Raw genomic sequence first — 26413 nt, forward strand, 5'->3', positions numbered from 1 at the left:
AGTCCCGATGATCACGATACTCCCTCATGCGAATTCTGAGCGCAGCTTTGTGTTGAGCAACGCGAACTGTGTTTGAATTTCTGGCTATCCGCGTATTTGGGTGCAGAAGATTGCAGCAGGTTTCTTTGTTGTATAAGCTATGTATAAAAGTGTATGATACTGTGATGTCCTTTCAGCTGCTGCCATTGTTCACAAAGGGGGCGGAGGATCCCTCAAGCCGTCATTACGGCTTTTCCCTCCGCCTCCTGTTACACTGTACTGTGACGAAATAAAGCAATCAATCAATCAATCAACATTCGTTACATATTGCCACAGAAACTGCCAGTGCTGGATTGCTACGCGCACCACTCTGTGGATTGCAGGCGTCATCGCCATCCCCGTCACGACAAGCGAGACAGTAGCAGCGCACCCACCAGCCCTGCATGCGCACGAGCTCTGACCGAAGGGCGAGCACGCATGACGGAGGAAGAAAGCGATGTTAGAGGCCAGTGGCTCGTGATATCGACAGAATCCACGTTCGCTGTCTTTCGTCTTCGTTCGATCTATCGGTTACGCCGACTACGCCAACGGCGATGCCGAACAGCGCAGGAACAGACGCCTAAGAGCTGCGCTCTAAAAGCACAGCGTGTATCGTAGAACGTCGGGGACTCGAATCGGCGTGCACAACTCAGTTTCACGATGATTTGGACACGCGTAATTCACTCCATATTCTTCATTAAATTTGTCCAACAATGTTCTTGCACAATTTCGCTTTCGCAATTTGTTTAGGAGCGCTAGATTTGACGAATGAACAGCGCGTACATAGCCTCAGCCGTGCGCCCGTCGCGCGGAAAGACTATATATGGCGGACGCCGGCGGAGCGGAGGCGTGGCGGTGACGTGAACAGCGTCATCGCCGCGCCGCGACGTCACTGCCCCGCCCATTCGCCAGACTCTCCCCATCGACGGCTCTGGACCGACTTCCGGCGCCAGCGGAAATACGCTTACACCTTCGAGACTGTAACAGGCGTGATGGCAATCTCGGAGGCAGCAGCACGTGACCTTTGTTAGTAAGTAAGTAAAAGTAAGTAAGTAAGTAAGGTGTTCCTATTCCCTTTTAACACAGGACAGGCGTTTTAAGTGCCGCAGGAAGAAAAACCCGTTGCATCCGTTGCAGGCGTACGCTATAGGGGCGCTCGTGGTCTGACCGCGGTAGAGTTTTAGACCGCGGAGAAAAAAGAGGGAGAGGGTACGGAACCGGGTTACCGGACCACGCGGCGGGCATCTAGTCAAGGAGGCATTGCCCAAGAATACTAGTTGTCATCTTCACTTATGCCAAAGTTTCCAGAGCAGATTTATTCAGAAACAGCGTATTCAGTCGTCCACTGCCATCTCCGTTGCTTTAAATATTTTGTTTGGCCATACACGAGGATGGCACAGTTTTGCAAATCAATCAAACAGCGTCAATTTGAAGCCGCATCGACACGCGGCGCAGCGCAGCCTTTGCCTCGGGGCCCTGGAAGTACTGTGGCCGCCGGCCACGGTCTGTGTCCTTGTGGTGGGTCAGACACGTGTGAAGTGTTCTCTTGGGCTAAGTATAGTCCCTAGCAGTCTAACGCGAGACGCTCGCGTGGCATCTTAACTAATTAGTGTTACTACGCATACGTCCACAGCACCTATGGCGGCGTCCTCTGGCGGAGGCGACAAGGAAGGCGGTGTCGCCGAGCTGCCGCTCATCGCGCTGCTCGTGTCCGGAGGCGACGGCTGCGCGCGCCTTGTGCTCGAGCACCTGAAACGACAGCTGCCCGTCGTGGTGTTCGAGGGAAGCGGAGGACTCGCCGACCTGCTCGCATTCGCCTACCGGGAGGTCCACGAAGGTGCGCTGCCCTTCCTCCTATCTCCTCTTTGCATGTAGCCTCCGAGTCACCTGGTACCGTGTGTATAAGCCATGTGTATGCAGCATCCTCTGCTGGCATGCCTGCGCGAAACACGAAGACATTGTATTCGCACATTCTAAGCTGATTTCGAGGTAGTGTTGCTGACTGACGTTCTGTAATTACCGTGACAACATCCGATGCAACGTCAGTCTGGGCGGTTTAGCAACACAATAGGTAGACACGAAGCAGACTGTAGTGTTTATATTAAAGGTCCTGCTACACTTTTCCATTTAATGATCGAATGGCCTCACATCGGAGTTTATTGCTTCTCTGATCGTTTGCCTTAACATTTTTGAATCCGTCCAGTACGAGCGGGTTAGATAGATTTATGGCACGTTTCCCAGCGCTTTCTCTCTTCTTTTGTTCCGACCAGCGCGCTGGAAGCTACACAGGGAGGGACGATACGGGGGAAAGAAAAAGCATGCGTCAGCTCGTGTAACGACCGTTGTAGATGTTTCCTTTATGTTGCGAGAGCAATTGTATGAACAGTCTCCGGCGTTGTTGTGCCGTCGCCGTCATGCTCCATGTAAGTCCAAATTGATAACATCCCCATTGTATGGTCCTACGCGCGAGGTAAAAGCATTGCAAGCGCTCGGGATCGAACGCGGCTGAAGCAGGATGAAACGAGCTGACCATCTTCGTCGCACGAAGGGTGCATGGGATAACATCGCCCCGCGTGCGAGGCCTGCAGTCGACGGCCCATCAAGCAGAGAGAAAACACCCCGGCCGTGTTTCGGTAGGGGGGGGTAGACTGCGTCGCTCGAGCAGCAACTGCGAACTTTGCTGGGTGCGGTCGCGAGCGCTGGCGCGCGTGCTGTCTCGACAGGCATCAGGAGGACGGCTTCTAAGCTTGCTGTGCTCTGTACGCTTCGCGTTTAGAGGGACCGACAGCACGAAACCGCCTTGGTCCTCGGAGCGGCCGTATTCCCTTGACCCTTTGAGGGACGAATTTTTCGCGAAATCCAGTCCAAAAATGTGTATTTTTCATTGCTGAAATAAATTTCTTCAGGACGATTCTATTTGAGACAAAAATTGTCTAAATTTTTTTTCGTGACCCGTAAAGTGACAAAAAAAATGTTCGTGCTCTAACACTAAAAACTTTTCAAGCGTGTGATAGTCCTTTGAAGCATGGCTCGCCGCGCACGCTTTTCAGATGTCGCTCCTTGATGGTCATCGGAGTCCTGAACTCGTCAAAAAATCCTTTTCTGACAAACTGAAATGCAATGAATCAGATTCTGATTCGGCACTTGGGGGAATAGTCCGCATCGGAAGAATCGCTGCTCGGCTCACCGGCAGCAGAGCAACCGGCGCGCGCTTCCATAGCGTAAGCGAACTGCGTCAGTAGCGCACGGAAGAAAACTCTATGGTTGTGCGCCCGTCCGGAAAGCAAAACGAGTGAAAAAGCTTCAGTAATCCTTCGTCTTATCGCCAGCAAGACGTAGTTGGTTTTTCCGAGACCCCAAAACGGGAAACGCAATCACGGGCGGCGTTGTTTGTGTAATTTAGCGCCGAACGGAAGCAGACGTAATCGCGCCCGGGGAGCAATAAACGAGGAGAGTAGCAAGCGGTCACTCTTTGAGAGATTAGAAACCAAAACAGCCATCAGCTTCGCGGGCGCAAGGAGCGAAAACCACCCGAAGGACGAAACCGAAACTATTGAAAGCCGCCGCGCCGCTTTGGAAAGCAAAAAAAAAAAAAAAAGGAACAGAGAGACATTGGCCCACGGAGGTGCATCGGCGCATTAAAAAAATTCCACGTATCCCCGAAGCGTGGCAGCACATTCCAAGCAAGAGAAATGATCGAAGAAGGCGCTCGTTTGAAAACCAACCACTCCGCGGGCGCGCTCGGTTGCGCAAGCGATAGCCGGCGCGCCGTTTTGCGAAGCATAAAAAATGCAACAACGGAGAGACATCGGCGTATGAAAAAAACGCCAGGCCTGCGCGGAAAGCGCAGCACAGTCACAGCGAAAGCTGGAAGAGCGGCATTTCTAGAGGCCGTTATGCGTTTTAAAAAATAAACGCTATGCCGTACATGTAAGACGAAAACCCTTTGGTACCAATAAGCTTCTGCTGTACACGTACGGCGAAAACCCTCAAGGGGTTTAAAGCAGCGCTTCGTTTAGTTACGCGAGATCGGATTCAAGAGAGAATTAGCTGCTATTCTTGCTTCGTACTACATTCCAATTTGTTGCTATCGCATTCATTGCTTCGCCCTTGTGGCGAAACTATGATTTTTTTCTTTGAATGCATACGCACACTTGCGGTATAATGACGAGTGCGCCGTCGTGGCAGCACCAGGGCTTAAAGTCAGCGGGGGGGCTCGAGGGGGCCCGGCCCCCCCCCTTCAATTTCTTGAGGGGCTGTATGTATGTGTGTATGTATGTATATAGGTCGCCACCCTCAGAGCCCCCCCCCCCCCCTTCCAGTGAAGGGAGACTTTAAGCCCTGGGCAGCACCCCTTGTCTGCCGTGATACACGTGCAGCACAAGAAGCGCTGCTGTTGTGCGAAAGTCTGACCGAACTCTGTCAGTAACTGATGCGCAGTGGCTTTGTCCTGAGTCAGCTTGACCGCCGGATTATGGCCAAATCCAGATAGTCCATTTCGAGGTGAATTGAATTAGCCAAACAAAAAGCGATGCTGGCCAGCCGTCTTGATCGCGAGGCGCGTATAAGAGACAAAACATGCAATTGTAAGCGTACCGGTGGTTTTGGAAACGATATCTGTCAGTACTGTCATAATGGGCTCAATTCCAGATAGGTCACCGACTCAGGCACGCAGTGTTTGAAATATCACGGGTGTAGTATGCCGCGTGCCACCTCACATGAACGTAGGAGAAATTGAAACAACAAGCACGCGACTGATTGAGAATTGAGTTAGGTACTTATTCAGGGTTCCATGAACAGAGAAACATGTATGTATTTTTTTATTTATTGAACTCGAAACAAACAATGTAAATATTGCCGAGGTTGTTTTCGCCATCATGAAATCAGCCAATGAGCGTGTTTGTCCCGACGGCTACGCAGTCGCCCTTCGGCTGCGTTGTTTGCCGAGAGGAGAGAGCACGATATTTGGCTGTGGAAACGAAGTGATAAGTTCCCTGCTGCGTGCAATGCTATAATATTTGGCTCACATGTTTGCAGCAACAGCCTTCACTACTGATCGGCAGCGTTTTCTGACTACGTTCAAAAGCGTCGCAGGCCTCCTTTAATCCGCAAAAAATCGCGATAATATAATGTGCTCGCGTCTGCAGTGTGTAGCGAAATAGGTGAGTGGTCGTTCGCTCGCACAGTTTATTTCTCTTGGGCAATTTATTGGGCAATGTTGCTTGTAGTAACGGCCACTGTCTGAAGCGGCTCGAGAAGGAAATAAAAAAAAATACACGATACTGCCTAATGCGAATTCTGAGCGCAACTTCGTGTCTTTTTTATCTGATATTTAACGTATCGAAACCATGATATGATTATGAGAGACGCCGTAGTGGAGGGCTCCGGTAATTTAGACCACCTGGGGTTCTTTAATGTGCACCTAAATCTGAGTACATGAGCCTCAGACATTTTCGCCTCCATCGAAAATGCAGCCGCCGCGGCTGGGATGCGATGCCGCGACCTTCGGGTCAGAAATCGAGCGCCATAACCACGAGACCACCGTTGCGGGGCCAGCCTCGTGTTGGGGGCAAGGCCAGCTGTGTTTGAAGTTTTGGCTTTCCGCAGTCATAGCAGTGTAACATTCGTTACATATTGCCACAGAAACTGCCAGCGCTCGAGTGCTACGCACACCACCCTGTGCATTACAGGCGTCGCGAAACGCCGACAGCCCTGTTACAAGCGAAGCCAGCCGCAGTGCACGTGCCAGCCCTGCATGCGCACGAGCTCCGACTGAGGGGCCAGCGCGCGTGACGGAGGAACAAAGCGAGGTTAGAGACCAGTGGCTCGTGATATCGACAGACTCCGCGTTCGCTCTCTTTCGTCCTCGTTCGCTCTATCGCTTACGCCGACGCCAACGGCGACGCCGCTCAACGGAGGAACGGGCTCCTAAGAGTTGCGCTCTAAAACGCCAGGCCTGCGCGGAACGTGCAGCACAGTCTTACCGGCTGGAAGAGCGGCCTTTCTAGAGCCCGTTCTAAACTCTCTTGGGGCAACTAGGGAAGCATCCACCACGCCATTATTCGTGTTTCTGCGGATAAGCGAGGTACCCGCTACACATCTGTAAGGTATTATGTGCACTTTGTTGATGTTGCATGTGGCTGATGACGATGAAGAATTATGGCTGAGCACTTTGCAGTGGGTGGGAAGCTTTAAGCCACACACTCGTTGCACGATTAGCATTTTATGATGTCTGGTTGTTATTTTACTCTTCTGCCATATTACATAGGTTAACGCGATCACTGCCCGACATGGCACATGTATAGTGTCTTTCTGCAAATGAGTTTCAGTCACCGGCGTGGCTCTGTGGTAAAAAACTCTACTGCCACGCAGAGTACCTGGGTTAAAATGCCATTCAATCCAGGTTATCTTTTTCTCATTTTATTTTTTCATGTCTATCGGTTTTGCCAACGCCAATGGCGCTCAACGCAGGAACGGGCGCCAAAGAGCTGGGCTCCAGAAATGCAGGAATTTTGCACTAAGTTACGCGAAGACTGGCACAGTGAAGCTGCAGTTGATCTTCAGCTCGTCGTGCTGCAGCACGGGAATCCAATGCCGGCGGATCTGGCGTGCTTGGCCGAAGCAGCGGCAGCCAAGATACGGCGACGGCCAGATCCGGAATACGCACAAAGCTTGCCGCAAATCGCTGTCCCTGAGCCACGGTGTAAGAAACTGTGGCGGTTGCTATGGCGACGACTCGGCGGCGGCTTGGCTATTTTTAGCAATGTTGCCACCGGGTTGTTTTATTAACGGACGTCTTACTGCGAGCTTTAACAGCTTCGCTGTTGAAAAAAAATAAAAGAATATTCGGTCCATTTACTCCGTGAAGATGGTCGTACAACGAAGCTGTCTATGCACGATGATCCCCCTTGCGGCATCCGTTGCAGTGGCCTTTGCCGCAGTGGCGGCAACCCTTCGCTGCCGTATTGCCTCAGCTTCGTGAGCTTGCAGTTCGGAGTCGTCGGATCCAGGGGCGTAGCCAGAAATTTTTTTCGGGGGGGGGGAGGGGGGCTCAATTATACTTTATGTATGTTCGTGCGTGCATTTGTATGTGCGCGTGTATATATACGCAAGCAAAACCGAAAAATTTCAGGGGGGGGGGGTTGAACCCCCCGCCCCTGGCTACGCCCCTGGTCGGCTCGTCGGCTCGCCGGCTTTGCGAGCTCGCAACGCTGCGCCTTCAGCGTGGTACGTCCGTACACGCGAGTCTATACGATTGGCTAGCGAGCTCACATGTAATCAGGAAATCGTGCGCTTCTATATGATTGGCTGGCGAGATCGCGTGATGCCGTGAATCCGCCGCTTGATTTGAAATGCGCACGCTTACACCTGATTGGTCAAAGCGAGATCACGTGACCTGCTGGCTTAGCCAGTCCGTCCCCTGGCCAAACTACGCTCGGAGGACGGACGAGATAAGGTATGCATCACTGTGAAAGTTAAAGGCTGTTAAGTGCCAACAAAAGCGATATTATACAACGAAAACTCTGCCGGCAATTTCGCAGTGAACGCCTTTAATACTGCACGCATGTATTTTAAATGCGAAGCATTTCTTAGCGAACTTCTGCGACTTTGAGCGTATCTATCTATCTATCTATCTAGCCGCCTACGACTTTGTGCTCTCCTGGTCGCTTGGTTAATCGAATGTACACCAAAATTGGTATGGCGTAACAGGATTGTATGACAAACGTCAATGACAAGTCATAACATGAAAATCATGACACGCATGTCATGTACAGCATGATTTACATCCCCGCTCATGGTGCGCTGGCGGCCGTTTCGCTAGCTTGATATACACCGAAATTGGTATCTTCGGACGTGACTGTGTGACGAACATGAATACCACGAGTTAACACGAAAATTATGACACGCATGTCATGTAGAGCATGACTTACGTGCCACGCTCATGGTGCGCTGGCGGCCGTTTCGCTAGCTTGATATACACCAAAATTGGTATCTTGGGACGTGACTGTGTGATGAACATAAATACCACAAGTTAACAAGAAAATTAAGACACGCATGTCATGTACAGCATGACTTACGTGCCACGCTCATGGTGCGCTGGCGGCCGTTTCGCTAGCTTTATATACACCGAAATTGGTATCTTCGGACGTGACTGTGTGACGAACATAAATACCACGAGTTAACACGAAAATTATGACACGCATGTCTTGTACAGCATGACTTACGTGCCACGCTCATGGGGCGCTGGCGGCCGTTTCGCTAGCTTGATATACACCAAAATTGGCATCTTCGGACATGACTGTGTGACGAATATAAATACCACGAGTTAACACGAAAATTATGACACGCATGTCGACGTACAGCATGACCTACGTGCCACGCTCATGAGGCGCTGGCGGCCGTTTCGCTAGCTTGATCTACCCCGAAATTGGTATCTTCGGACGTGACTGTGTGGCGAACATAAATACCACGAGTTAACACGAAAATTATGACACACATGTCATGTACAGCATGACTTACGTGCCACGCTCATGGTGCGCTGGCGGCCGTTTCGCTAGCTTGATATACACCGAAATTGGTATCTTGCGACGTGACTGTATGACGAACATAATATCACGAGTTCAAATTCAAATTCTTTATTTTTTCCAAATACATTTGGAATGGGTTCCAGGGCTAAAAGCTGCGGTCTGCAGCTTGACAGAGGCCCGGAAACCAAAAAACACAAGGCAGGGCTTGACATCGAGGCACACGTGGCGCCCGTCCTTGGTGCACATACTAAATCTTGAACAGAAGACATGTCAGTAGCTAACATCGTTGAAGTAATATGGCATCAGCATAGTTAACAGCGAAATGTGTGAATAGCGAACAAAACGTTGAGCAGGATTGTTTTTAAATAGAAAACAGCAACGTTACAGTAATAAATATAGGACTAATGGTGATACTGAAATGTAGCTTAATTATACAAAAGAAGAAAAAACATATTGAAAAAGGGAAAAATACCCACAGTTTGCATCTATATAAACACATGCGCATGCATACATATGCACATATACGCATCTGTACAAATTTAGATACACATGTACGATACATAGGGAAAAAATATTCACTGCATTAAACATGCATGCATGCACATATATGCACACATGCACATACATGCACACATGGACATCTGTACAAACATAGATGCACATGTACAATATATAGGAAAAAAATATTCCCGGCATGAAACACAACATGAAGCACAAATGAAGACTGAGCGAGTTAGCTACTAAATTTATGCCGAACATAATGTATATATTTCATTAGAAATTGTTTTTGCTTGTTGCCTAATGATGAAGTACTCATATTGCCACGCCCACTTCTTGTTTTGATGTATTCGGGTTTGACCGGCAGGGACGGTTATCAACGCTCGACGCTGTCCGCGAAGTAGTGTTCTAGAAGCGTCGCGATTGTAGTAGATCGGTTTGTTAAGATTGCGCCCCGCACGCGAATGTTCCAGTTTTGTCTAGAGATAACGCCGCCACCAGCGATATTGCTGGAAAGTTCGATAGCGCCTGTATAAAAGCCGACGCTCTTGATCGCTTGTCAGTTGATCGACGGACGACGCCCTGTTCGCCGCTATCATTGTACAGCGTGCATTGCTGTAGTTCTAGTTCTCATTTTCCGGCCACAAGTTCGGCCAAATAAACAGTTTCATCCTACAAACGCCGACTGCTGTGTTCGTCGACGTCACGACCACGTGACATCTGGTGGAGGTGCTGCTTCTTCCATGATCCAGACGCCCCCGCGAAGCGCTGACCCAAGCCCAAGCCGCGAGGAGGACGACGGCAAAGAAAACCCGGATCGTCGAACAAGCCGCAGGCAGAAGGGACTGCAGCCAGAGTACGGGCTCCTTCCCGAAACACCAGGCAGCCCCAGGTCCCAACACCGACCGCAGCGACGATGACCGACCCCGTGCAGCCTGCGCCGATACTTCTCCGGCAGCCCAAGGAGCCGCCAACTTTCCGCGGGTCGTCATTCGAATACCCGGAAACCTGGCTCGAGACTTTCGAAAGGGTCTCAGCGTTCAACAACTGCGACTCCGAGGACAAGCTGCGCCACGTCTACTTTTACCTGGAAGATGCAGCAAGGACCTGGTTCGAGAATCGGGAGTCCACTCTTCGAACCTGGGACGCCTTTCGCAGCGCTTTCCTGGAGATGTTCACAAGCGTCGTCCGAAAGGAAAGGGCCGCAGCCTTGCTGGAGACACGGGTCCAACTTCCAAATGAAAGCGTGGCCATCTTTGCAGAGGAAATGACCCGGCTATTTCGCCACGCTGACCCTGCCATGCCCGAGGACAAGAAAGTCCGCTTCCTCATGCGAGGAGTAAAGGAACAGCTCTTCGCTGGACTTATGAGGAATCCCCCGAATACCGTCGAAGAATTTGTCTCCGAAGCAACAACAATCGAGAAAACGCTTGAGATGCGAACACGGCAATACAACCGCAGCTTCTCGACCACAAGCTACGCCGACGTTCAAGCACTAGGATCCGCCGACCTGCGTCAGACGATTCGAGCAATCGTGCAAGAGGAGCTGCGAAAAATCCTACCTTCGTCGCAACCTCAAGTGGATTCCATCGCCGACGTCGTGCACCAGGAGATCCAGCATTCACTCGGTGCGCCTCAGCTAGCAGAGCCGCAGCCGCAAGCTATGAGCTATGCTGCTGCAGCCCGCCGTCATGCTCCTCCTCCACGCCCACGCCAAGACGACACACCGCCGCAGTACCGTCGCCAGACGCCGCCAGCGACGCCCTACCGTCCACCTGTCGGCCAGACGCCGCCGCCGCCACCGACGCCCTACCGCCCACCTGTCGGCCAGCGCTACACCCCGAGGAAGACCGATGTCTGGCGTGCCCCTGACAACCGCCCGCTCTGCTACCACTGCGGGGAGGCCGGCCACACGTACCGCCGCTGCCATTACCGTCAGATGGGGCTACGCGGATTCCCCGTCAACGCGCCGCGCCCGCAGCCAGGCGAACGGCCTCGCGACATCGACGACTACCTCACAGGCACACAGTGGCAAGAACGACGACCTTCCCGCTCACCGTCGCCCGGCCGCTACATGTCACCGCACCGCCGGCAGTACACTGGCCCAAACCGGGGCCGGTCGCCTAGCCCGTATCCGGAAAACTAAGGGCAGCAACCGATGGAGGTGCGGTTGCTAAACGACGAAATGCTGAAGATCCTCCGCCGTCGACGACGACACCGCGACGAAGTTCCGAGCCCCCGCCGCACGCCGAACGACGTCGACGTCCCGAAGACGAAACTTTGCGACCGGAAGCAGACCTGACGACGCAACGCGGAAGCAGCGGTGCAAACCGACGTAGCCGTGACCCGACGCCGCGACGTAACCGCAACGCAAGACGGCGGACTAGCGACCTCGACGTTCTGATCGACGGCCACAACGTCACCGCTCTCGTCGATACTGGAGCCGACTATTCCGTCATCAGTGGGCCGTTCGCAGCAAAGTTGAAGAAAGTTAGGACTGCTTGGGAAGGCCCCGAGATCCGTACCGCTGGAGGCCATCTAATAACGCCGATTGGTGTCTGCACGGCGAGAGTCACTATCAACAACCGGACTTATCCTGCGAGCTTTGTAATCCTACAAAACTGCTCCAGGGATGTGATACTTGGAATGGACTTCCTAAGTGACCACGGCGCCGTCATCGACTTAAGAACCAAGTCGATAACCCTATCGTCGGAGAAAGTGACACCACCGGATACGAACCCATGTCAACATGCCCTGAGCGTGCTCGAGGATCAAGTCACCATTCCTCCTAGATCCAGCATCATAATTCCCGTCGGCACCGAAACGGCTGAATGCATCGAAGGTGTCATCTAGAGCGATCAGGGTTTGCTGCTAGACCGTGACATTTGCGTCGCAAGAGGCATTGCTCGGCTGTATGAAGGGAAAGGAAGCGTGATGCTAACGAATTTCAGCCAGGAATACAGACACCTGAGCAGGGGCACGACGATTGCATATATCGAAGAAATCTTGGCCGTCAGCGATGCGTTTGCCTTTTCAGATTCTGACGAAGCTACGACGACGATCCCTGAGCCACCCTTCGACGTAAACCCAAGTCTTCCCGCTCGCCAACAGCAACAGCTTCGACGCCTTCTGCAGGAATACAGGGACTGTTTCTCGTCGTCGTCGCGGCTCCGACAAACGCCCCTTGCTAAGCACCGCATCATAACAGAAGAAAATGCTCGACCACTCCGTCAGAGTCCCTACCGGGTTTCGACGCGGGAACGGGAGGCCGTGAAGAAACAGGTCGACGAAATGCTACGCGACGACATCATCCAGCCGTCCAACAGCCCGTGGGCGTCTCCCGTGGTGTTAGTGAAGAAGAAGGATGGGACCCTACGTTTCTGCGTCGATTATCGTCGCCTGAACAAAATCACAAAGAAGGACGTATACCCTCTCCCACGGATAGATGACACCCTGGATCGACTCCACAACGCGAATTACTTTTCGTCGATGGACCTCAAGACCGGCTACTGGCAAATTGAAGTCGACGAGAGAGACCGAGAAAAGACCGCCTTTATAACGCCGGACGGCCTGTTCGAGTTCAAGGTCATGCCCTTCGGTCTTTGCTCGGCACCTGCGACTTTCCAAAGAGTCATGGATACTGTATTACCTGGCTTGAAGTGGCAGACTTGCCTTGTTTACTTGGACGACGTCGTTGTGTATTCCTCGAACTTCGACGAACACCTCCAGCGACTTCAATCCGTACTTCAAGCAATCAAGAACTCCGGGCTCACCCTGAAGCCAGAAAAGTGCCGCTTCGCGTACGAGGAGCTCTTGTTTCTGGGTCACGTGATCAGCAAGACTGGAGTGCTCCCAGACCCGCAGAAAACAGCTGCCATCGCCGCTTTCCCGCCACCCACCGACAAGAAGGCCGTGCGCCGATTTCTCGGCTTGTGCGCCTATTACAGACGCTTTGTCAAAGACTTTTCACGGATCGCCGAGCCACTAACGCAGCTCACGAAGACCGACGTCGAATTCAGGTGGCAAACAGCGCAAGTCGAAGCATTTCGTGAACTGAAACGACGCCTGCAGACACCTCCGATACTTGCGCATTTCGACGAATTCGCCGATACGGAGATTCACACCGATGCAAGCAGCATAGGACTCGGCGCCGTCCTTGTGCAGCGGGCGGGCGGACTGGAAAGGGTTATCAGTTATGCTAGCCGGTCGCTGTCTAAAGCAGAGGTCAACTATTCCACAACAGAAAAGGAGTGCCTCGCCATCATCTGGGCTACGTCAAAGTTTCGCCCCTATCTCTACGGCAGGCCCTTCAAAGTTGTGAGCGACCATCACGCCTTGTGTTGGCTAGCTAACTTGAAGGACCCTTCAGGTCGCCTCGCACGGTGGAGCCTGAGACTTCAAGAATTTGACATTACATGTCGTGTACAAGTCCGGAAGGAAACACTCCGACGCCGACTGCTTGTCTCGTGCCCCCGTCGATCCACCAACGCCCGACGACCAGGATGATGACAGCTTCTTGGGAGCCATAAGTACCGAAGACTTCGCCGAACGACAGCGAGCCGACCCTGAACTGAAGGGTCTAGTGGAATACCTAGAGGGCAGGACCATCGTTGTCCCAAAAGTATTCAGGCGAGGATTGGCATCATTTTCTTTGAAAAACAACGTCCTCGTAAGAAGAACTTCTCTCCGGCCCGAGCCAGCTACCTTATCGTTGTACCTTCGGGACTGCGACCAGAAATTCTGCATGCCCTGCACGACGACCCGGCGGCTGGACACCTCGGACTTTCCCGAACGCTCGCACGAGTACACGAAAAGTACTACTGGCCGCGCCTTGCCGCCGACGTCACTCGCTACGTAAGGACGTGCCGAGACTGTCAGCGACGGAAAACACCGCCCACAAGACCAGCAGGCTTCCTTCAGCCGATCGAGCCTCCTCGGCGACCATTCCAGCAGATCGGGATGGACCTCCTGGGGCCGTTCCCAATGTCGACTTGCGGAAATAAATGGATCGTCGTGGCTACCGACTACCTCACCCGCTACGCCGAAACAAAAGCCCTGCCCAAAGGCAGTGCCGCTGAGGTAGCCAAGTTCTTCGTTGAGAGCGTCGTCCTTCGACACGGCGCCCCAGAGGTTCTCATCACCGACAGAGGTACGGCGTTCACGGCTGACCTAACTCAGGCGATCTTGGAATACAGCCACACAAGCCATCGCCGCACCACCGCGTACCACCCACAGACCAACGGCCTCACCGAGCGTCTAAATAAGACCATCGCCGACATGCTGGCCATGTACGTCGACGTCGAACACAAGACGTGGGACGCCATCCTTCCGTACGTGACCTTCGCGTACAACACGGCCGTACAGGAAACGACGCAGATGACGCCATACAAGTTGGTCTACGGACGGAGCCCGGCAACGACGCTCGACGCCATGCTACCAAACGTGACTGACGAGGAAAACATCGACGTGACCACCTACCTACAGCGCGCCGAAGAAGCACGACAGCTCGCCCGCCTACGGATAAAGAACCAGCAGACGACTGACAGCCGTCGCTACAACCTTCGACGACGCCACATGGAATACCAACCCGGTGACCGTGTATGGGTATGGACGCCAATACGCCGACGAGGACTTAGTGAGAAGCTTCTTCGACGATACTTCGGACCGTACAGGGTACTTCGACGCCTCGGCGCACTCGACTATGAGGTTGCCCCTGACGGCATTACGAACTCTCAGCGGCGTCGTGCGCGACCTGAAGTCGTCCATGTCGTGCGCCTTAAGCCGTTTTTTGCGCGTTAGCGAGCCTGGGGACTCTATTTTTTCCTTCGTTATTGTAATTTATTTGTGTATGCACCTGTTTTGTTTTGTTTTTTTCTCTTCTATGTTCTTTCATAAGCATCGGGACGATGCTTTTTCAGAGGGGGGCAATGCCACGCCCACTTCTTGTTTTGATGTATTCGGGTTTGACCGGCAGGGACGGTTATCAACGCTCGACGCTGTCCGCGAAGTAGTGTTCTAGAAGCGTCGCGATTGTAGTAGATCGGTTTGTTAAGATTGCGCCCCGCACGCGAATGTTCCAGTTTTGTCTAGAGATAACGCCGCCACCAGCGATATTGCTGGAAAGTTCGATAGCGCCTGTATAAAAGCCGACGCGCTTGATCGCTTGTCAGTTGATCGACGGACGACGCCCTGTTCGCCGCTATCATTGTACAGCGTGCATTGCTGTAGTTCTAGTTCTCATTTTCCGGCCACAAGTTCGGCCAAATAAACAGTTTCATCCTACAAACGCCGACTGCTGTGTTCGTCGACGTCACGACCACGTGACAATATTGATGATTTTAAAATTATTTGACGTAGTGAAGCTAGCGTGGGTTTCCCTATATCTTTGTATCGATTAAGAATTGATGGCAGGTTGTGTTTTAAGGACTGCAGTTTATAAAAGGTACGGAAACGTGGTATTAACCATAAGTCAGTGGAGCGTGTGCGAGGATTACTGTACTGCTGAAGCGATGCAATTGAGGTGATAAAATGCTTGATAGCGGGCGAAGACACATAAAATGAACGCATAATACGAAATGCATACATCTGATTTATTTTCATGATGTTGTACGACTCGAAATAATGTTCTGTGGAAGACAAGTAATCAATATTGGCGATGTTGCGAACAGCTTTCTTTTGTAATATGTAAATTCTCGCAATGTTTCGTTGTGTAGTGGTCAGCCATACCAAACTGCAATAATTAATATGCGATGCGAAGAGTGCATGATAAATTTGTATTTTCACTTGCAGTGGAAGAATAGTGCGACAACGCGACATAGCTCTTGCACTCACTGAAAGCTTTTTGAACAAATTGTCAACGTGAGTGTCCCATGAGAGATTCGAGTTAAATGTAACGCCAAGAATTTTATATTCATTAACAACTTCAATCATGTGTCCGTCGCAGTAAATAACTTGCTCTAACTTAATTGATTTATTTTTGGCACGGAAAAAGAGTACTTTGGTTTTAGTTGGATTAATTTTAAGGCAGTTAGAATGTGACCAGAATACTAGTTTTTCAAGGACGTGATTACACTTTGACGCTAGAGCTTTTTCATCAGGGCCAGAGAGCAGGATAGTGCTGTCATCCGCATATACAATAAATTTTGAGCTTGCATCAATACTGACTATATCGTTAATATATACGTTAAAGAAAAGTGGACCCAAAATACTACCTTGCGGCACGCCGTGTTTTATAAAAAGGGGTGATGAGCGATAATTGCCAATACACACACACTGACTCCTGCTTGTGAGATATGAACGGAATAATTCGAGCTGCTTACCGCGAACCCCGTAATCTGATAGTTTTAGTAGAAGGATGTTATGGTTCAGTGAATCGAAAGCCTTACTATAATCAACGAAGAGACCGAGAGTTACAAGCTTATTTTCAATGTTATGTAGCACACACTCTTTCAGAGTTAATAAAGCTGTTTCAGTGGAACGCCCTTTCCTAAAACCGAACTGTGCGTCAGAAAGCAAATGTATTTTGTCAAAGAAGTTAGTCAGTCGAGAAAACAATATTTTTTCTAAGCCTTTCGAAAAAACTGGAATCACAGATATTGGTCTATAATTTTTCGCGTCATTCTTATTACCACCTTTGTAAATTACAGAAACCTTAGATTTTTTCATTGCATCAGGAAATTCACCTAACTGGATAGCGAGATTACATATGTAAGCGAGGACAGGTGTGAGGTGTTCTATAACGTATTTTATAGGCTTTATCTGCAAGTTATCTATATCTAAAGCCTTGCTGTTCCTTAGACCTATAAATGTTCGAGAAACATCAGCTTCACTTATATCGTGCAAAGTGAAGCTATCAGCTGGGCAATTTATTGTCGGCCGGATAACCTCTAGGTTAGTATTTGGCAAGGCATGTTCTAAAAAAACTTGGTTGAAATGATCCGCAAGCGCCTGTCCGGCAGTTTCACGGTTATCAAGCCTTAGCTTTAGGGGCGCCTCCGATTTGTTTTCACGGCCCAGAACCTTATTTAACGTTTTCCACACGACTTCTGGTTGTTGCTTTTTAATATCAGAGAAGAGTTGCTGATAATATGCTATCTTTGCTGATTTAAGCTCGGCATTAAGTTTACTTCTGAAAGTCTTAAAATCTTTCAGATCCGAGGACATTCTTGTACGCAAGAAGGTGTGAAATAACTGATTTTTTGTATTGATAGCTTTCTTGTGAGCTGGCGTGACCCATGAAAATCCCAGTTAACATGAAAATCATGACACGCATGTCATGTACAGCATTACTTACTTGCCACGCTCATGGTGCGCTGGCGGCTGTTTCGCTAGCTTGATATACACCAAAATTGGTATCTCGTGACGTGACTGTGTGACGAACATAAATAATACGAGTTAACATGACACGCATCCCTTTTACAATACTGTATTCTTGTGCGTGCACGGCGCGCAGATATAATAATCAACGCAAGCCACGCGGTAATCAAGATATATTGCATAACAGCAGGGAAAAAAAAGCCGGCAGATCCCACGCATTGTGGGAATCGATGTAATGCGAAGCAGCCAGCAAGGAGCTGCATACATCGTCTTGTATGTCATTGAGGAAAATGCGTGTCATGGTTTTCATGTTAACTCCTATTGTTTATGTTCGTCACACAGTAACGTCGCGCAATACCAACTTCGGGGTAGATCAAGCTAGCGAAACGGCCGCCAGCGCACCATGAGCGCGGTACGTAGGTCATGCTGTAAATGACATGTGTTTCATGACTTTCATGTTAACTCGTGTTATTTACGTTCGTCACACAGTCACATCGCAAGATACCAATTTCGGTGTATATCAAGCTAGCGAAACGGCCGCCAGTGCAACATGAGCGTGGCACGTAAGTCATGCTGTACATGACATGCGTGTCATGTACAGCATGACAGCAGCATGTACAGCAGTTGGTATTGCGCGACGTTACTGTGTGACGAACATAAACAATAGGAGTTAACATGAAAACCATGACACGCATTTTCCTCAATGACATACAAGACGATGTATGCAGCTCCTTGCTGGCTGCTTCGCATTACATCGATTCCCACAATGCGTGGGATCTGCCGGCTTTTTTTTCCCTGCTGTTATGCAATATATCTTTATGCAATTATTTTTAGGCTATCAGAAGAGAGAAAGCAACGCATGAGCAGTGCTGGGCAGTATCGAAGATAGATGTATCTTAGATACTATCTTAGATACTCTTTGGGTATCTTGTACAGTGAACTCCCGTTAAGACGAACTCGGTTAAGACGAATTCTCACTTATGCCGAACAACAGAGAACCGTTTGTTTGGTTTCCCATAACTGTACTCTTCTGTTAAGACGAACTTTCGCGGTGATCGACAACGCTGGCGATTCTGCGAAACGAACACTGCAGTCTTGGTGGAGCCACGGCCGCTGGATTTTTATCCAGCGGCCGTGGTGGAGCATTCAGGCGACCGAGAAAAAGCAAAAAAGAAAACAAAAGCGCTTGCCGGAGCAAAGACGCGAAGCAAATCGCGACGCGGAGGGCGCGAGATAAAAAAAAAGAAAGAACTGTCGGCGGATAAAGCCGGTATCCCCCTCACCCCCAGCCGGTGGGTAGGGGAGGTGCGGGCTTTATCAGCAAACAAAGCAACAAAAAGAGTAGGGGGATTTACAACTGGGACCCTAAGCCATTGCGTCCTTTTGCATCACCCCCCTCCCCTCCCCGTTCTTCGGTTCTCAGCTGGAGTACAAAGGAAAACAGAACACAAGAGCTTGGGGCCCCTCGGCCCCTCCGCCGCGGTAAGAGGGGCAAACGCAAGGGGAGTGAAGGGGAAAAAATAAAGAAAAAGCGACGCGAACAAAAATTGTCTGTACGTTACAATCGAGTACGAAACCGAAACCACGTTTGCGGCGCACTCCCTTGACAGGGGTCAGGTGCATTGTCATCGCCATCATACAATAGTGGCCGAGCACATTTTGTGGCCGGTTCGCGTTGGTTCGCGTAGGACCTGTGCGCGATGTATTTGTTCCCAGTGAAGTGCAAATTGTGATGAGTCATTTTGATTATGGAAGTGCACGACAAGGGAAGGCTATTTTGCACACTGAATATAGCTGCGTCGTGTCTTTTTCGTGTGCGCGAGGCTTGTGACCGTGAGTAGCGCGATGGGATATCTTCAGCTACACGTCGATCTGAAAAAGTTACTACGGGCCGAAAACGGCAAAATATACGGACCTCGAAGAAAACCTTGCAGGCTTTCTTTAGCAACTCAGCGTATCATGACTTTGTCAAGGCAACAGCACGCCACCGAGGCGTATCCAGAAGCGATCTTAGAGCCAGCAAAACAGGCTCTCAGAAGAAAAGGAACTGCCAGGACAATCAATTTACATTATTTGAAGGAAAATTGTGCTTCTCTCTCTCTCTCTTTTGTAATCGTCAACATAGGAGCGTGCTACAGTTTTATCATTAAAGTGTGGTAGCTGTATCTTCATGAAATTTTTATTTTTGGACCCGCGAAATCAGGTGCTCGTACGATTCGTGTAAATACTCTGCTTGTAGTTTTTACCTAGATGAGTCAAGTAAATGCTTTTTGTTGTCTTTTTGCCCCCATTGTAAGTCTACTCCGTTCAGTGTTTTGAAATAACATATTTGGATGCACTTGGCCTGTTAGTATGTCTCTTTTTGGGGGCACTCCTGACAAGCCGAACTCCTGATAAGACGAACAGATGACCGCGGTCCCTTCCAGTTCGTCTTAACGGGAGTCTACTTATCTGTATCGCGATACGACTCGCAAAACGAGCATCTGTATCTGTATTTCCGATACATTCAATACCTAATGTATCATGTATCTTAAGATACAAGATACTTCTATAGAAACACCACCGCGCGAAACAATAAACGTCGGCTTAACTGCGCTTCTCAAGCCGATACTAAGCCATTTGAATAAAGCTAATGACACAGACATTTTTTTATCTTTCCGCCCTATTGGTGGAGCAGTCACGTGATGGCGCTGGAGCCATCTATAGTCGGGTACAACTTTAGAAAAAAGGAGAGGCCCCGCCCATATGACCGAAGCGCCGCAGCCGATTGCCTCCGCGGCAAAGAAATAGTCCCGCTTCTTCTCCTTGAGCGGAGTCACCGGCCGTCCGGCTCGTGACGTCAGTCTAGAGCGCGCGCCCATTGGTGGAAACGCGTGTGCATCCGCCTTTGAGGTGCAAATGCCGCTTTTTTCTAAAGTTGTACCCGACTATAGCCAAAAACATGTGCGCGAATGCTCTATGCCCATCCGACCATTTGTTTCCCCGATGTTTTCTTTCTTTTAATTTGTGTCGGTGCCATGACACTTGTTCGTAGCCATTGTTCTGTGCTGCATACTCCAATGCGTGCGGCGTCTTTCACTCAAATTCTGATGCCGCTATACTGCCATTATCGAAGTTTGTCTTGCGTGGTACTTCGTTGCAACGTCTCAAGAATATGCAAGAATGGGGTTGCTTTGCGTCTCGTGGCTTCCACACATCAGCGATTTGAAAGATCTCGCGGATGTAAGCTTGACTTACATACGATGAGATCGACTTATATGGAAATGAGATTCTAACAATCGTCGCACCACCGGTGCCGATGCTAGATGCAATAGAACAAGCATTTACGTAAGAGAAGATATTTTGGACGCACCATATTTTTGTTCTCCCTGCAAAATTATTCAATAAGTTATTTTAATGATAATTTTATTGTTAGCACAAGTGCTTTCTTTGTTGTTCTCCGTTTGCAGCCCATACATTACCTAGGCCTCTGTATAGCTTTCGACCGTCTGTTTACTGTGATATGTCCTTTGTAACCTGCTGCTAAAATGTGTTCTTTGCTTTATTCTTATTTTTTAACTGTCTCTGTCATTGCTATTATTTACATATCCACATTCCATGTGAGTTTATTGTTATATCCAGGCGATGTTGAGGTCAAAGGTAAAATAATCTGAGCGTGCCTAGAGTATACAGTAACAAAATTCTGCCTTGGTTTTAGTAAAATACGAAATTGAGTTTGCAGTATAATAATGGAAATTATAAGAAAAAGATCTTAAAGGGGCCTTCCAACACTTTTTTTAAAGCACCTACGTCGGTGCCGACTGCATCAACGCGTAGTGGCGCTCGCCAGAACTATTGCGGGCAGAAATGACGACACAGAGCGCTGGCCTGTGATTGGATAAATGTAATGTTAGAAGTGACCATGGCGTTGCATCAAAAAAGGGATTATTATTGGGTTCCATTTTTCTTTAGCATGTTTTTCACTAAATGCCGAATAGGCTGACGCCCTTAGGCTTTTTTGGCTTTAAAACTGCAGCGCCAGGCAAAGAATGCGCCGAACGCCACGGTCACGGAGGAAACACGCAGGGGACGCTCCAGGCGCCGTTGTCTGAAGAAACTGAAGGAAAAAAAAAATGTCAGACTGTCAATGTAGACGCCATCGCAACAAGAAAAATCACTAAAACTGCAAAACACGATAGAGGCGTTCGTGAGCTGCCTTGTTTCGCACGTGCGGGTCGCTCTTCATGCACCATATTGTTTGTTACTATCGCAACGGCGTTCTCAATACTTTGGAAATAACGGGCAACATGCTATGCAAGCTTCCCGTACGTAGGATGTTTCAGTTAATTTCATTGGGGCGCCATCAAACGTCACAGGGCGAGTGAAACGTGGTCAGGTGACCCCGCAAAAATCAAGTTGAGGGTAGGCCTCTATTTTATTGCATTTTGAGTTTTGTAGGCTGAATAACTTCGGACTGTGCGCTCCTATCGCTGCCGTTCTTGCTGCACTAATCTCTTCAGCCTTCAGTCTATGCAACCCGCAAGTAAAAAATGTAAAACAGTGAGGTCTGGAAAAGCGTTGGAGGGCCCCTTTAAAGATGTTACGATGGGGACTTGAGAAACATAATACCAAGCACTCAGTTTTTCCCATGAGTATACTCACGAGCCCTTTTATTCCATTTTCCATAGGCACTGAGTTTTCTATTGTCTGACCTTAAATACATCATGTTCTATTGTCATAGCTTTTAGGGGTGCCGCCTGTATCGTGCTTATACGAAGTGTTTCACGTAACTGGAACCAAATATTTACAAAGACTTCGTCAACCACGACTGAATAAAATCACCCACATGGTTTACTGTCATGTATGGCACTTTCGTGCACACTTTCCTGAATCTGGCTGATTTTCTGGTCTGGAACCAGGAAGAAATTATTTACCTTTATATCTGGAACCACGTATTCGCTTCATGGTATAGCAACAGAGAACAGTTGCGAATTTCAGCTCTTGAGTTGCGACCACACGACGAGTCCTTGCCACGAAAGCTCCTGGACTGATTCACCTGTGACATCCTGGTCTGTGAACACTTGGATTTGCGTTGCTCGCCACTTTCACCACACCGTGAGCTCGTTCTGCAACCTCCACTTTGGTTCCCAATCCTCAAGGATGGTCTATTCCGGTGTTCACCTCTGTAATTGTTGCTGGTAGGAGCTTTGATCATGGACATCACATGAGCAACTGGGGCCTGACACTGTGATTTGAAACGTGCCGTATGTATTACATACAAGAACAAAAGGAGCTGGTGAGCAGCAAAACAGGCAACCAGGCGTCAGTGGCATGGTGGGTATGGGGTCATGTGAGCTATATGGAAGAGGGCACACATGCAACTGGCAAGCAGATGCCACTGACCATAGCTTTTTTCGTTCTCAGTGGTTAGCCATTGTCACTCGGGTGGATGTAACATAAGATTTGCCACTTTTCGCTGTGCCTCTGCTAGTGAAAGAGTCGTCAGCAACGGGCACTGGTGGGCCCCCGCCGCACTTTATGATTGAAAATGGAGTGTTCGACCTTAAGGTGCCAACGCCACAACAATATAGTACTGCAGCTATGTTTAAAACAAAAGTAAAAGAAAGGAAGAATTGTCTTTTTGGAAACCCGACTTGAAGACAAGTCCTCACAGTAACAATCGCAATTCATGATTTTATGCAGCACCATGAAAAATGCACCAACAAAACTATTGAAAATTATTGAAAGAACATTATTCAAAATCTGGGAAAGTTCATTACTTCAGAATATACAGACATTTCGCTTGGTGTGGTCATAACTGTCATGTTTCGGTACCATAATTAAATGGAAATTTGCATATGCACTATACTGTAGATCTCTGTGTTATGCAGTCTTGTGTCACATTGCCTTGTGGAACCAAGATATATACAAACTACATTATCTTTGCCTGGTCATGGCATTTGCAAGACAAGGAGGTTTGGCTCAGAAACCCTGATGATGTCTTTAATAAAAGAAGTTCGGCCATCAACCATACACAGTGACTTCAGCAGAACATTGCCATTAGTTCTCGGAGTGAGGCTTGGGGCTGGCTTCCTGTGAAAGAAGCCTCATAAGTGACCGTGGACAAGGAGCAGTGACTGTTGGCTTTTCAGCTGCAATATTTAGGACTGCACAACATTTAGAGCTGCATAAGGCAGCTGCTTGGAGATGGCTTGTTTCATGTTGAAGAAGCTGCCTTGAATGCATCTTGTTCTTCATGCCCAGGAGTCCCGCCGTGTGGGATGCCGAGTTCGTGGAGAACTTCCTGAAACCCGAGCTAGCCTCAATGCTGTGCCTGCTCTACCCGGCATACCGAGACAATGCCTTGGCTCGGAACATGCTGCGAGACCGCATCGTCGAGTGTGCCCGGCTCTCCTGCCAGTCTCGCTGTCTAACACTCGTCGACATCCGAAGCCGCTCCTGTGACCTGACACGCCTTGATGAGATCCTACTGAATGCGTTCTTCAAAGGTACGTTAACTTTTGCACGGTCTTCTCTGCGAGCATGCATTATCACGACCATTTTTGCCCGTTTTGTTGGATGTACAGCGACACCACCTACAGGCCATGAAAGTTGCGAATAGTTGCACTTTTCATAGTATGCCACATTTTCTGTTAGCCTGAAGGCACTCCAGCTGTGCCAGAGATCTCAGTGCATAGATTCCTTTGATAATTACTAAAGAAAACTCTGGCGCAAGTGCCTGTGGGACAGGGGTGGAAGCTCTGTGCCAGAACAACATTTTAGTACACATAAAGCTAGTGGCGTAGCCAGGGGGTGGCTGACCGGGCTACAGCCTCCCCCCCACCCCCCCAAATTTTTTTCTGCTGTCGTGTACCACTGACCAAAACAGCCACCTGCGCCTGAAGTCATCCTGGATTTTTTCTAGAATTGCTTTACATGATCGAAAAGACTTCTCGGTGCGAACATTGCTGATTTGACTGGCTGTCCTTGCAGTGCCCATGGCAGCCCTGTAACTGGCTGTGCAGCGCATGACCGTGAGAAATACCTTGCAGACAGAGGTGTAGTGCCATGGATTGTCATTTTGCGGCGCAGCGAGACGCTGATTAACGGGCTCCGCTCTCCCATGCTGAGCTGTGCTACCGTGAATGAGTAACTATTGTTGACTAGCCGGAAGCTCGGGATTAAGCTATAGAGACGGTATTGTAAATACTACACCGTTGTGGCGGGGACATCTTGAACACGAAAGGATCATATAAAGCTAGCGGAGTGTTCAAAAAGGGGGTGGTCACATACTTTTTCGTCTTGTTACCTAATATACCTTACATGTGGGCATAAAGTACAGTACTTCACAGTAAGCCCATTTTGTTGCTCTGAAAGACATACTTCACAGTAAGCCCATTTTGTTGCTCTGAAAGACAATTTGCAGAAAAGTTGCACTGATGGCATACGGCACCGCACAAGTTCCTTAGGTGGTTCGTGGCCTTCACAATTAGCCCCGGTCTCTCAAAGGAGCGCCACAAAAGAAGAGGCACTGCTTGTTAAATCACCAGGAGAGAAAACATTAAAAAAAAAAACACGCTGTTTTAATTGGGGTTTTTGTTGACGTGTCCACTGTGCAGACTACAATGCACCACACTATTTACAAAGCAAATGACACTGCCGGAATTCGACATGGCAGCGCTAGCAACTTCATGCGGGTGTACAGAGGGTGACGTCTCTACCTTGACAGTGCATTTTTAGGGGGTCACGCACAACTACATCATAGAGGGGATTAGGTGGCACCTACAGAGCCTTCGTTGAAAGGCTGCATTGTTGAGTTGTGCACGCTGTGTGTGAGAGCCAAGATTTACATTCGAAAAGTTGATGCAGGATCTGCTTTCCCGAAAAGGAACATTGCCGGGAGGAAGACAGTCCTTTGTCGTGTGTCACTGCACATGAGCGCCTATCCGGAAGATGTCCCCTCATGTAAAGGACTTTAGAGTGCCCTTGTGTCAAGGCTATAAGATGATGAAATGGCCGTGTACCATGCGAGCTGGGAACGAAGACGTTGCTTTGTTTCCATGAGAAAAATCGCAGATGCAGGATGCATACATCTCTTTAGACGCAAAAATGTTCCAAAAGACGATTGAATTCATGATTGTAAAAGGTTTACTCTGATGTAACAAAACAATTATTAAAGAAATGACATAGGCATTTCGCCACCTATGCACTGTTGTGCCATCGCCTTGGCGGCCCCGACTGCCGATGCCACTCGCCGTTCTCCCATGGTTTTCATCGACTGAGAACAATATTTCTGAGTGGGATCGAGGAGACAAACAGTAGCACTCCGTGCACTTGTGGTGTTGCCTCTCCGACGCCGTGCAGATCCTCTCACCAGCCTGGCCTTATCCTGTTCAGTTGCGACTAAGTGGAGTCAACGAGCTGCCAATTCCCCAAAAAAGGGTCATCCGAGGTGTCAGTCTTCTGGACATTGACTTTCGAGGTGCGGGTGTACTTTTCATTATGCACCTACCAGTGCTGCAGCATTGGTGGAATCCTGGCCACTGCATGGAGAGAAGAAAGAGGGGGCGGACCCCTACCATGTTATTTAATCCAGCTCACCGAAGAGCGCAGGTGCATGTTCACTGAGATCGAACAGTGTAAATACTTGTACATAAAGTATTTTCTTCCATCAATTTGTCCTGCTGACTGCTCCGGGCACAATGTCCACTTGTGTCCACACTGGCCGCACTACCCAAGTCGCAACAGCACCCATGCACACCTCTGCACAGGACATAGCTTCGACCTAAGCGATGCGATGACGTTGGCTCGGGAACAAAAGTGGGGCAAAAGAAAACTCCTGGAATCGTGGTTCATACGTATTAAACCATTGGCTTGCAACAACAATGGCGGCCCCCAACCTGAAGTTTACAAGGACGTATGTGACACTGGACAATCTGCATTCATTTGCTGCCAGTGTATACAGAGAATGCCACCTGCATAGGTGGCGAAACTGGACTCCCAGGTAAAGCTGCTCTACAATCATATCCGACTCAAGACTTGCCAGCACTCTGCATGCGGGACTGCTTGACTCA

At 49.4% G+C, this 26413-nt stretch overlaps 1 protein-coding gene across 1 annotated transcript in view; it reads left to right on the plus strand.

Annotated features, from left to right (window-relative positions):
• Positions 1–1656: 1656 nt before the first annotated feature.
• LOC119378544 (transient receptor potential cation channel subfamily M member 2) overlaps positions 1657–26413 on the plus strand; it is a gene marked incomplete at its 3' end in the record, with an annotated part of 45895 nt that continues 21138 nt past the window's right edge. Inside the window, exons 1-3 of the mRNA XM_049411774.1 lie at positions 1657–1855; positions 22622–22673; positions 23604–23848. Coding sequence (XP_049267731.1) covers positions 1657–1855; positions 22622–22673; positions 23604–23848 — 496 coding nt within the window. The remainder of the gene's footprint in view (positions 1856–22621; positions 22674–23603; positions 23849–26413) is intronic.

Source organism: Rhipicephalus sanguineus, unplaced genomic scaffold (genome assembly GCF_013339695.2).
Source record: "Rhipicephalus sanguineus isolate Rsan-2018 unplaced genomic scaffold, BIME_Rsan_1.4 Seq866, whole genome shotgun sequence".
Classification (NCBI taxonomy): Eukaryota; Metazoa; Arthropoda; class Arachnida; order Ixodida; family Ixodidae; genus Rhipicephalus; species Rhipicephalus sanguineus.